Source organism: Malaclemys terrapin, chromosome 17 (assembly GCF_027887155.1).
Source record: "Malaclemys terrapin pileata isolate rMalTer1 chromosome 17, rMalTer1.hap1, whole genome shotgun sequence".
In the NCBI taxonomy this organism is placed as follows: Eukaryota; Metazoa; Chordata; order Testudines; family Emydidae; genus Malaclemys; species Malaclemys terrapin.
The window spans coordinates 2,917,098-2,929,733 of record NC_071521.1 but is presented as its reverse complement, the minus strand read 5'-3'; the positions used below and the strand labels follow the sequence as shown (position 1 = coordinate 2,929,733).

At 46.2% G+C, this 12,636-nt stretch overlaps 1 protein-coding gene across 1 annotated transcript in view; it reads left to right on the top strand.

Annotated features, from left to right (window-relative positions):
• Positions 1-12,636, top strand: part of ADGRD2 (adhesion G protein-coupled receptor D2) — a 97,112-nt gene that overhangs the window by 68,335 nt on the left and 16,141 nt on the right. The window contains exons 45-47 of the mRNA XM_054007095.1: positions 11,107-11,148; positions 11,371-11,424; positions 12,285-12,429. Coding sequence (XP_053863070.1) covers positions 11,107-11,148; positions 11,371-11,424; positions 12,285-12,429 — 241 coding nt within the window. The remainder of the gene's footprint in view (positions 1-11,106; positions 11,149-11,370; positions 11,425-12,284; positions 12,430-12,636) is intronic.

Sequence of the window (12,636 nt, the reverse complement as noted above, 5' to 3'; positions counted from 1 at the left end):
CACTCCCAGCTTCTGGACAGTGCGTTGTGTGAAGAACAACTGCCTTGTGTTTGTTTTAAAGTCCTGGCAAAATACAGCTTTAGTGAAATGAAATTATTTAAGGTCCTTTATCTAGGTAATTATATGGTTTCCATTGCCATGGAATCTGAGCCTCTAACCCAAGGGTCAGCAACCTTTCAGAAGTGACGTGCCAAGTCTTCATTTATTCACTCTAATTTAAGGTTTCGCATGCCAGTCATACATTTTAACGTTTTTAGAAGGTCTCTTTCTACAAGTCTATAATATAGAACTAAACTATTGTTGTATGTAAAGTAAATAAGGTTTTTAAAATGTTTAAGACGCTTCATTTAAAATTAAATTAAAATGCAGAGCCCCTGGACCGGTGGCCAGGACCTGGGCAGTGTGAGTGCCACTGAAAATCAGCTCGCGTGCCGCCTTCGGCACACGTGCCATAGGTTGCCCACCCCTGCTCTAACCCCATGAAATAGGGAAGCGCTGTGATTCCCGTTGTTCTGTGAGAGACTTGGGATCACGCAGGAAGACTGTGCGCAGCCAGCTAGTGCTGGGCACCGACTGTTCCAGCCCAGGTCTCGTGCTGTCAGACTGGTAGGGTGACTGTGCTAGAGAGACAGTACACAGGGAATTCTTCAAGCTAGGCTAGCTAGCTGTTTCCTCCAGAACGGGAGGTGTTTTCAGGGTAAGCCCAGTGGTCCCATCGCTTTTCCAGTGTGAGAGCGTTCTAATGTCCGGAGGCATATCTCACCTCTGGAGAACCAATGGTCTTTTCCAAGCTGTCGTTCAGCATCTGAGGAACCTAAGTAAATAATAATGAGGTGTGAAATGCAGCCCTGAGCAGAGTGATTATTTAATGCTCCCGGCAGCCCCCTCCCTGAATCTCTGGACTGGCTGACTGGTGTCACAGTTTTGCCGTTTAAATCTTCTCTCTCATAATTAGATTTCCTGATATTAAATCATGGTTTTGGAATGACACTTCTAAATTTATATCCTCATAAAATATCTCAGCTGAGCTTTGTTTTGGTCATTTACTGGAGAATTTACTACTGTGTAACGTTTCATTTTAATGAAGCTCCGAGGCAGACATTCTAATTGCAGCTTGCCTCAGTGAAACAAGCCCAACTCCTACACACACTATGAACTCCTTGATGTCAGTGCTGAATAGTGCTCATCAGGGATGGTCCACGTACAACCCTCTGAGATGTCTGGCCCAGCACTTCTCTACCTGGTATCTAATTGTGGCTAAACAGACATTATTCCTGAATGTCTCGCGTTCCAGGTTATTAAGAATCAAGTACATTTCTGGACTAAAACACTTCATCCTTAAAATCCTTATCTGAGGGGCCCTGCAACTGATCCCAAAGATGCCCACACTTTGTCCAAGTAGGGCTGCATTAGGAACACAAGGGCTGGGCCTGATTTGCATAACATGGAGTAACTGAGAGACATTGCAGTCTAGTGGCTGCGGCACTGGGCTGGGAGTCAGGAGACCTCGGTTCTATTCCTAACTCTACCGTTAACTTGCTGTGTGACCTTGTGTATGTTGTGTCGCCTGCCTATGGTGCTGCTTTCCCTTCTCGTGCTGTGTCTGTAGGCTCTGCAGGGCAGTGCCCATGTCTCAAGATGGGTTTGTACAATGCCTGTGTGCAATGGGCCCAGATCTTTGTTGGCACCTCGGAGGTTCCCCTGTAGCACAAATAGATCACAGCTGCCATCGCCTCTAGTCTGGAAATGGCAGCCCCCACTGTGCTCAGAGTGGAGCATTGTATGCTGGCACCGTAGTGTCTAGGGCATTGGCTCTGGGATGCCACAGATCAGACTTGGTCTGCAGACCACAGGGACTGACTCTTTGCTCTGTGCTTGTACAGCACCGTGGACAACGGGGTCCTGGTCCTGGACCAGGGCTCCCGGTCCTGGACCAGGGCTCCCAAACACTACCGCAGTACAAATAACTAATAATAATAGTAATCCCCCAAGAGAGAATGGAACCATACCACGAACTCTATTTGAAAACAATATTTAATTTTGTTTCTTGGGGTCACAAGTTTGTTGGTTTCCTTAAGGGAATTTAAGGCCGTTCCTAGCCCCCATTTGGGAAAGAAAATGGTACCAAGTCCTGTTAGAAATGTAACCGCCAGCGGCTCTCTGCAATCCTGGATGCAGTCTAGCTGAGAAATAGCCATTCACACGACCCTGGCATCAAAGCAGGTCCCCAGATCATGAGCGGAGTAAAGTGTCACAGCAGGCCCACAATGTGTCTCAAAGCCTCAGCCACATGGCGTGTGAAAAGCTTGCTAAACCTGGAGAGAAAGCAGCTGTAGATGGAGCTAGAGAAGCACAGTTGGTCCTGACGCTGGTGGAGAGAGAATTATGGATGGGTAAAGGGTGGAATTTTTTATTAAGAGACTGCATTTGTTAATTGTTATTAGATGAGATGAGAGGCCCTTCCCGAATGGAGACAAGACAGGATCTCTAGCCTGGGGAGCTTGCAAACCGGAGGCCTAATACAAACCTCACTGAGGTCAATGGAAAGATCCCCACTGATTTTAATGGGCTTTCTTCAGGTCCTAAGACCCAGGGCTGCCCGGGGGGAGGGGGGAGGCAAGTGGGGCAATTTTCCCCAGGCCCTGGGCCCCGCAGTGGCCCCCTTCAGAATATAGTATTCTATAGTATTTCAACTTTTTTTTATGGAAGGGGCCCCTGAAATTGCTTTGCCCCAGGCCCCCTGAATCCTCTGGGCAGCCCTGCTAAGACCTCCAGTTCAGGAAGATATTTGAGCATGTGCCTAACTTTAAACACACAGTGCTGTGCCAAATAGTGATACTTACCTGAAGCTGGGCCCAATTAAATTGGATGCAGGGGCGGACACTGAGCCCTCTGAAATTGGTAAAAAGATTCCCATTGACTTCAATGGATTGGCATTGGATCAGCTCAATGATGTGTGGGGGAAGGGGAAAGGAATAATATTTAAAACAGTTTAAGTTTGAACTGAAAACAAATTTTTGGGCAAATCAAAAAATCAGAATAAATCCCCTCATTTCAGGTTGAATGATCTGAAATTAAACATTTTGTTCCAATTCTGAGTAGTTTTTAATGTTGAAATTTTAAAAAAATAATAATAATAAAAGGAAATTTCTAAATGAAAAGTCAATTTGAATAGAAAAATCAAAACATTTCATTCTGAAAATGTCCAAACACAATGTCTTGATTTGTTTAAAAGAATTCTTGTGTGTTTGTGTTTGTGTTTTTGTGTTTTTTTTTTTTTTTTTTTTTAACTGAAACAATTTGGCAAAATCAACATAAATTAGTGACAAGTATCAGAGGGGTAGTCGTGTTAGTCTGGATCTGTAAAAAGCAACAGAGTCTCCTGTGGCACCTTATAGACTAACAGACGTATTGGAGCATAAGCTTTCGTGGGTGAATACCCACTTCATCGACTCTTTGTCGCTTTTTATAAATTAGTGAAATGTTTTGGTTTCACAGAATCTGCATTTTTTTGCCCAAGCAAGTTTTGATGAAAAATGTCACCCAGCTCTACAATAACAACAATGAGATGGCCCCAGATGGCAGTTCCCATCTTTCTGCACTGCACATTCACATATGCACTTGACAAACTCCTTCACAAACGCTCTGTGATGACTCCGAAATCAGAGGCACTCGAAACCAAGAGAGCAGCCTGGCTGACTCATGTACCGTGCATCCAAAATTTGGATGACAGGGATTCAAAGACTTTCGGTGTCTATTTAATTTTTTCCTGCTTTAAAATAGAAAATGGTCCTGATGGCATCTTTGTGAGGTGGGATGGGAGAGGCCTGTGGCCCCCAACTGTGGCATATTTGGCAGGTTTCACTTTAATAATGACTCCAAGTTTCCAGTAGCTGAAATGAAGCCATTATTGCCACGTGTACAAGATGGATAGTTGCTTGAATGAATTTTCTGCCTGTTGCTGGAGCTTGTCCAGCTGTGAGGTGCTGCTAACGGGCACATCCGTTTGCTGTCAGATGGTGAAGGCCCAAGGCCGGCCAAAGGCCACCTCTCCATGTTTCTGCTATTAAGGATGTCGAGAGGCTGACAGGAGGCCTGTCATCTGTAATTAAATATAGTGTCAATGCTTCTTGCCTCTTTCCAACCTCACTGCTGTAAAGGTGTAACTTGGAGATGAACAGAGACCAGCACCAGCACTCTTTAAATCCGCATTAGATTTAAGATTAAAACAAACCTATTTACCAACTGGGACAAAACCCTTCAGAATGGTCAGAATTAAAGAGCAAGGTCTGTGTGTAAGCAAATGGAGGGAAGCGGATTAAAACACGGAGTCCCGCTTCTGGTCCCATGCTGAGCCCTGGAGTCCTGCTGTCCTTCCCAGTTATGTGCATTTTAACCTCTTCCAACCCCCTGTTCTTGGTCTGCACCATGGAAGAGCTTGTGGTAATTTTCTGTTCATTCCTGGATCCCAGTGTGGAGAACCTGGGCTTGGTGGGGAATCTCCCTTTGTCCTGCCTCCCCCCAGCCTTGTTCTGTGGATAGCATTTCCGCTGCTCCCCCTCCAGGTTCCTCGTTGTCTCTCTCTGGGCACAGGGGGTGCAGGTTCTGCTCTCGTGTTCATTTTAGCTCTCATGAACGTGGCCTGATCTGACAGCCCTCGGGGTCGCCCTCCTCTATTTGTCCCCAGGACTTGCAGCACCCGCTTCCTTATTCTGCGCTGCTAATGTACCTCTCCCCTGGCTGGAAGGGCTCACCTCCGCTGGTGCCAGAGGACTTTACTTTCCATGGCCCATTCAGCCTTGGGCTTCTCTGGTTACACCAGAAACAAGGCTGCCTAGCTGTGGACACTGGGAACTGGTCTGCCATCCCCCATCCTCTTTTCACACTAGCTACTGTGCTGTAGTCCATTGTTGTGAGCCACATTTAGGTCACAATTTTCAGGTGGCGGCAGAGAGTTCAGGGATGAAGGGGATAATCCCTGCATTTTTAAATGCCATCCTCAGGATGACACAGTTCTTGAGAGTTCATCTATCGTGAGTCACATTAAACTCCACCACTGAGGAGAAGCTGCGTGCTGCGCTGAATGGTGTTTGAAGGGGAAAGATTCATATTAGTTCAGCGCTGTTTTTTTCTCTCCATTCAAGCTGCTGCTACTTTTTTCCCCTTTCGTTTTTTCTTTCTTTGTCGTCGTCTTAAAAAACAATCTTTGTAATCACTTTGTCATAAATCACAGCAGAGGCGCCCTTGCTTGCAGTATAGTCAAACAGTGGGGCCAGGGGAGTTTAGCTCATGAATCTATTGTCTTCATTTGCCTTCTCCCCTTTGCCAAGTAAGGTCATTCTAATTAGAAGATTACCCAGGAGGAGGAGTTGGGATCCTGACCGGAAGGCTTCAGAGTAAAGGGAAAGCAGAGATAATAACATCACTTTTCAATCTCTCTGCAGCTCGGCCTATTCAAAAAGATTTCTTCAGCAGATCACCTTTGACTTGTGTTTAAAGTGCATTTGTTTATTCATGTAGCAATGTGGTAGCAGACAACTTTTTGTTGTTGTTGATTTGTGTTCTGGTTGTCTGCGGAAATTCAGATCTGTCTTCAAGGTTACTCCGCACGTCAATGCCAAATCCGACTAATCGTTCTCCTAACCAGTCAGTGGGGGAAGAAAACGACCCACTGAAGAGCAGTATTCCATGCTGTGTTAACGGCTAATTGCTACCCCTTAGTTTGGTACTTAGAAGACCGGCTGGCCGTCGACAATGGCTTCCATGCTCACTCATGGTTTCAAAAATGGTCAAAGACGGTAAATGCCAGAACGGTGGGTAAAGGTGGCTGCCTTATGAGGGAGTGTTTTTATATAACACCAAGTAGCAGTCTCTGTTTTTATTGACCTAGGAGGTAGGAAGGATAGTCCTGTGGTTGGTCCAGGCCTGGGAGTCATGTGACGTGGCTTCCATTGACATTACTATCCCAGACTCCTTTGTGATGCTGAATAGTCTCTTCACCTTTCTATACCTCAGTTTCCCCATCTGTAAAATAGGATTACTAACAATAATACTTCAGTGGGGATGGGGGGATTGAGGCTAAATTCACTGATGTTGAACGCTTTGAGATGCTTGACTGGAGAGCACTATATTATTACTATGACAGTCTATAAATGTACTAGTAGTGGTGGTGCGCGCACACAGAGGCATCCCTAAATATCAAACAACTGTCTCATGCTACCAGTAGTAAAACATCCTTGGAATTTCTAAATAGTAGAGATGATAATTTCCTAACTCAAAAAGTGTTACATCCAACACAGGGGAGTTCCATGTTAGACTTCATCTTGACAGATGAAGAGGAACTGATCAGAGAACTAAAAATTAAGTCACTTAGGTACAAGTGATCATGACTTGATCACATTTATAATGTGCAAACAGAATAAAGTCCAGACCGGTGATAGATATACTTGGTGCTTTAAAAAGGCCAATTTCACAAAGCTAAAAACAATTATGAGCTAAATCAGCTCCAAGGAAGAATTTAATCAGAAAAATATGAATAATAATTGGGAATTGTTTAAGAACATCAAAAAGCCACAATACCCCACAATTGAGGAAGAAGGCCGTAAAGATTTTAAAAATTAGAGGGGAAGTGAAAGCAGCTATAAAAAATAGAAACATTATATATAATGAATGGAAGAAAAGGGCAGATGATCGTTTTTAATATAAATCAGAAGCTCTAGGAATTATAGTAAATTGATAAGGGAAGCAAAGGGACACCAGGAGAAATGGCCAGCAGAGTTAAGGCCAATAAGGAATTTTTAAAGTATCTTAGGAAAAAAAGAATTCTAACAATGGTATTAGTCCATTACTAGATGCAAAAGATAGAATTATCAGTAATAATACAAAAAAGGCAGACGTGTTCAATAAATATTTCTATTCTGCATTTGGGGAAAAAACAAATGATGTAGTCACATCATATGATAACACTGTTTCCATTCCACTAGTATCTGAGGAGGATGTTAAACAGCTGCGACTGAAGATAGACATTTTAAAATCAGTACGTCTCGATTACTTGGATCCAGGAGTTTTAAAAGAGCTGGCTGAGGAGCTCACTGGACTGTTAATGCTGATTTTCAATAAGTCTTGGAACACTGGGGAAGTTCCACAAGACTGGAAGAAAGCGAATGTTGTACTAATTTTTAAAAAGGATAAACAGGATGACCTGGTATTTACAGGCCTGTCAGTCTGACATTGATTCCAGGCAAGGTAATGGAGTGGCTGATATGAGACTCAATTAATAAAGAATTAAAGGAGGGTATATCATTAATGACTTTTGTTAAATAGATCCTGTCAGATTAATTTGATATCTTTTTTTGATGAGATTACAAGTTTGGTTGATAATGGTGAGTGTGTTGATGAAATATTTTTGGACTTCTATACGGCATTTGACGTGGTATCATGCTGATATTTTGATTAAAAAACTAGAATGATATAAAATGGACATGGCACACATTAAATGGATTAAAAACTGGCTAACTGATATCTCTCAAAATGTAATTGTAAATCATCATTGATTGGGTGTGTTTCTAGTCAGGTCCCCCCAGCTCTTGGCCCTATGCTATTTAACACTTTTATCAAGGTCCTGGAAAAAACATAAAATCATCACCGATAAAGTTAGCCGGTGATGACATAAAATGGGGAGTGGAAAATAATGAAGAGGACAGGTCACAGATACAGAGCAGTCTGGATCACTTGTTAAGCTGGTCAGAAGCAAACAATCATAGAAGATTAGGGTTGGAAGAGACCTCAGGAGGTCATCAAGTCCAACCCCCTGCTCAAAGCAGGACCAATCCCCAACTAAATCACGCCAGCCAGGGCTTTGTCAAGCCTGACCTTAAAAACCTCTAAGGAAGGAGATTCCACCACCTCCCTAGGTAACCCATTCCAGTGCTTCACCACCCTCCAAGTGGAAAAAGTTTTTCCTAATATCCAACCTAAACCTCCCCCAGTGCAACTTGAGACCGTTACTCCTTGTTCTGTCATCTGGTACCACTGAGAACAGTCTAGATCCATCCTCTTTGGAACTCCCCTCCCCTTTCAGGTAGTTGAAAGCAGCCTCAAATCCCGCCTCATTCTTCTCTTTTGCAGACTAAACAATCCCAGTTTCCTCAGCCTCTCCTCAGAAGTCATATGCTCCAGACCTCTAATCATTTTTGTTGTCCTCCACTGGCCTCTTTCAATTTTTCCACATCCTTCTTGTAGTGTGGGGCCCCAAACTGGACACAGTACTCCAGATGAGGCCTCACTAATGTCAAATAGAGGGGAGTGATCACGTCCCTCGTTCTGCTGGCAATGCCCCTACTTATACAGCCCAAAATGCTGTTAGCCTTCTTGGCAACAAGGGCACACTGTTGACTCATATCCAGCTTCTCATCCACTGTAACCCCTTCGTCATTTTCTGCAGTACTGCTGCCTAGCCACTCGGTCCCTAGTCTGTAGCAGTGCATGGGATTCTATGAGTCCATTACTAGATGGAAAAGGATGGTGATAAATTGGAGAGGGTTCCAAGAAGAGCCATGAGAATGTTTAAGGGAGTAGGAAACATGAGTGCCCTGGACCATTGTGACCCACTCACCATTGAAGTTTGAGGCTTTAGTGATTGTTGTCTCACTATTGAGTAGTTCTGTTGTGGTTGTACCTGTCAGGAGTCAGGGCCCCAGTGTGTTAGGCGCTGTACACACCTAGCTATGTTTGCAAAGTGCTTTGAGAATCTGCAAAGTGGCCTCTGGGGCTGGATTTGTGATTTGTTTTGTGCCAGTTTAACTCTCTCCCATATTTTAGCCACATTCAGTCTCTCTGCAGCTGGGCCTTCTTTCTCCTGGGCTCCCCTCCCAGCCGACATCACCACCTCTCCTCCCAGTTCTATACAAAAGGATTATTTCAAGGAAGACCTGTCTTGGCAGCCGCACCAGAAATCTGGTCTGTAGGAGTGACCAACTTCGCTGTTTGAAGGACAGGTCATGGCACCATGCCAGGGTATTGCTACCACTGCGCTTGCCAAGAGTTTTCAGATGAAGAGCAAGACTCATTGAAGACAAGATGAATTACTTTTCTTACTGCCGCTGATTTATCTAGCTGCGATAACAAACACCCTGCAGATATAACATAAATCTGGTGGGCCAGATAGGACTGCCTTTAAGGGCAAACTCTTTTGTGTAAAGCTGTAATTAGTCCCTGGTGCTTTGCCCGGTTTCGACCCCTACGTGGTGCTCTTTCTAGGCCTGTGTCCAGTTACAGCTGTTTATATGCTGTGCAGCAGGCCGGGGACGAGGTTTCGGACTGGTGCTCTGTATTTTGGAGTCGCTGGTGGTGGCTGAGCTTGTGTGGAGTTGACAGCCTGAGGTTTGCCCTCCGCTCTCTAGCCCTCTCTGAGTGGGGAGGGAGGACAAGCGTGGTGGGTTTGGGTTTCACAATTCCTCCTTGGTAAGAGGGTTTGGATCTGCCTCCCGTTTTCCCTTGAATCTCCCTAGCATGGGCTGTAATACTGACATGGCTCAGTGGGGCTCGAACCCAGCACCTCTTACTCTTAGCGCATGAGCCACTATTGCGTGAGCTAAGAGGCCTCTGGGTTAGCCACGGCTGTGTGCTCCTCACTCTCTTGTTGGCCTAGCCACCTCTAGAGGAGGACAGAGGCCCCCCCGAGCAGGCCTGGCTTATGGGGAACTGGAATCAGTCAGCTGCCGTGGTCTGTCACAAATAGACGATCACACTGAAAAGGAAAAGGCCCTGTCGCCTTGCTCTGCTCCGCCCACACACAGGCTGCATCCATCCGGGCTCTGCCCATGGCTACTTCAGTTGTCAGGAAGGGTTGTCTAGTTCCTGAATTTCAGCCATTCCCACGCCGGGGTCATCTCCCCGCGTTTAATTTTTGAGGGGGGTGGAGCTCCACCCAGTAACTTCCGGAGGGATTTTCCCGCTCCCCACTGACTGACGTGGGGAATCCTGGGCTTGGGAATGGCAGGGAGGCCTGATGGAGTCAGTGGGGTGATGGCTGCCATTGCTCTCCAGCTCCATCCCAGAGCAACAGAGCAGCCACGGGGCGTGGAAGGTGCTCGGTGCACATTTGCCGGCCTGCCAGAGGTTGTGCCATTATCCCTGCAAAACCGAGTGTGTGTGGATGTTGCGATAGTAGCGGAAGGAAGGGGTGGGGAGGAATGAAAAGAATCTTTCTCCTTTTAAACTCTCTTGAATGAAGTCATCTGAGCTCTGTCTCTTGCCGTGGATCACGTTTATTAACGTAGTGCTAGGGGACCCACCAAGCACAGGGCCCCCTTGTGCTAGGGACTGTCCATACACACAGTAGCCGCCAGTGTCTATAGGGCATCATTCCGTATCGTGAGTCCTTTCCCATCGTTCTCTTCCACTTCTTGAAGGGGGCGTGTTAGAAGAATGAGATCCCAGGGACAAACCTGACGGGGGTCGTCTGTGTCAGAATCCGAGCAGTGCGCGGCGCAAGTGTTGAGCAGCAGAGATTGAGGTTTGGGGTGGAATCAGTTTGGAGATCCAGCCGGCTGTGAGCAGAGTACAATACTGGCTTGGTGATGAACCCTAGCAGGTCTGAGTGCTGAGATTTCGGAAGCATGTGTGTTCCGGTGACATCACGAGGAACAGTAACAGGAGCTACGTCTGTGCTAGGCACAATAGCAGTGTCTATAGGGCATCGTTCCGTATTGTGAGTCCGTCTCAGTAGTTCTCTTCCACTTCTTGAAGATGATGATGTGTTAGAAGAAGGAGACTCCAGGGACAAAGGGCACGGCTCCTCCTCTGAAACTGCAGTCGGACTGCAAAGGCTAATCACGGGGGCTTTGTGCCGCTCAGTGATGGTAAGAGTTACCGATGCCCTGAGTCACAGATGGAGGTTGGCAAAGCCAGGCAGCTGCTGGAGACCTAGTGGGGGTGCTCTGCAAATGTTTTGTGGCCCAAAGCAGCAGACTCTGACCCAGTGTGGGCAGAGCCCTAGCATCCATCAAAGGCCGGGACCCACTTACTTCCCCTGTTTCAAAATGGTCCCATATTTTGTCAGTCTATTGCAAGCCCGTAATATTTTGTATTTTCTCTCCTTTTCAGGGCTTGTACATCTTCCTGGTCTATGCAATCTATAACAGTGAGGTAAGAGAAAGCTCTGTCTGGGTTTTGATCCATATTCGGAACAGTCCTATATTAGAAATGAAACCGGTAACCAGAATCTTAGCAAATGCAAAGGTTGATATTCTGTCCTGGCCCTTCACTCCCATGACAGCTGTTGCTTTTGCCCCCTTGACGTGTTTGGAGGAGGTGGTTGTTTTATCAGAACAGCACTGGCCCTGTCTCACGACCCTGCTCAACTTTCAGGTGAGGAACGCCATACAGAGGATGAAGGAGAAGAAGAAAGCTCTCTCGTTCACAGTAAGTGTGAGGCAGAGATGCTACTCCGGTTTCATTAAACACAAGCTGGTTTCAGAGGATGTTTTTTAGAATGGTGGATTTCTGGGAAACCCAGTTTGTGTCCCCTCCCACAAATCTACAGCGTAGCATCTACTGGCCATCCCTCACTACCAACCGGGATTATCAACCCCGTCTGATAGCCGTGTATCCTATAGGGCATGCTGATTTCTGCTTCTCAGCCCTCCACAGTCTCTCCAGGGATTTCAGTCTAAACACCCTCAGACTAACCTCTAAAGAAAGGCCCAAACATTGAAATTTCCCATCATGCCTCAGCTGTGGATTGCTGTGTGTTGTGTGAGTGAGGTGGGTGTGGACCCATTTTTGATCCACAAAACAGAGCAGTTTGTAGGATGTGACTGACTCCAAGGCCAGGCAAAAGGCCTCTCTCCTTGCTCCGGTTGATGTGAGACCTTGATCTTTAAAACCCGGGGTTATCAGATTCCACAGTGCCCCTTTAAATCCAGGTTTGCAGCCAAAGTCTGCCCGCCACGATACATTGGGGCTCTCCCTGATGTCCTGGGCATGCACTGTAGGACAAAACTTGGCCCTGGGAATGTCTTTTGAATGGACCTGGCATATTCAGGAACATGGAGTCGGGGGAGGTCATTTTCCTCCTGAACAGCGCTGGGGAGGGTGGAGGAAGACGTGCCACTGGTTCTGCAGTTTGGGCGGTTGCTGCAGACTGGCCTTATCGGCAAGGAGGTGATCATTAAGAAAACAGCTGCAGCAGATTTTTAAAATGATGCACGGTATCAAAATCCTTTAAAGGCTGATGTGTCGTGGATTCCTGAGGGCTCTGTCCTGCTTCTCTGTTATTGCAGAACTGTTCTCATCCGATCAATTATCTGTCGAGTCCAAGAAATACAACCTCCTGGGAGACTGGGAAGCTGAGTCCTTCTGCGCCCGAGAGCGCCATGTCCAGCCCTGTGCAGAAAGATCCTCCACTGAAGAACATTACCAACAAAGGTAAAGAGCCCCTTCTGGGGCCTCAGCTTTGTATTCCGGTTGTATTCTGTGCTGCTGGCACAGATTCAGAGCACGGGGCTGACCTTTCCAGAGGGTCCAATTTTCATGCAGTGTCATCCCTTGCATAGTTTTGAACCCTCTTAAACACCACAGGGTTGGAAAGTTTGACTCGGTTCTGAAGTTCCGCATGAGTGCCAACGTCCAAAC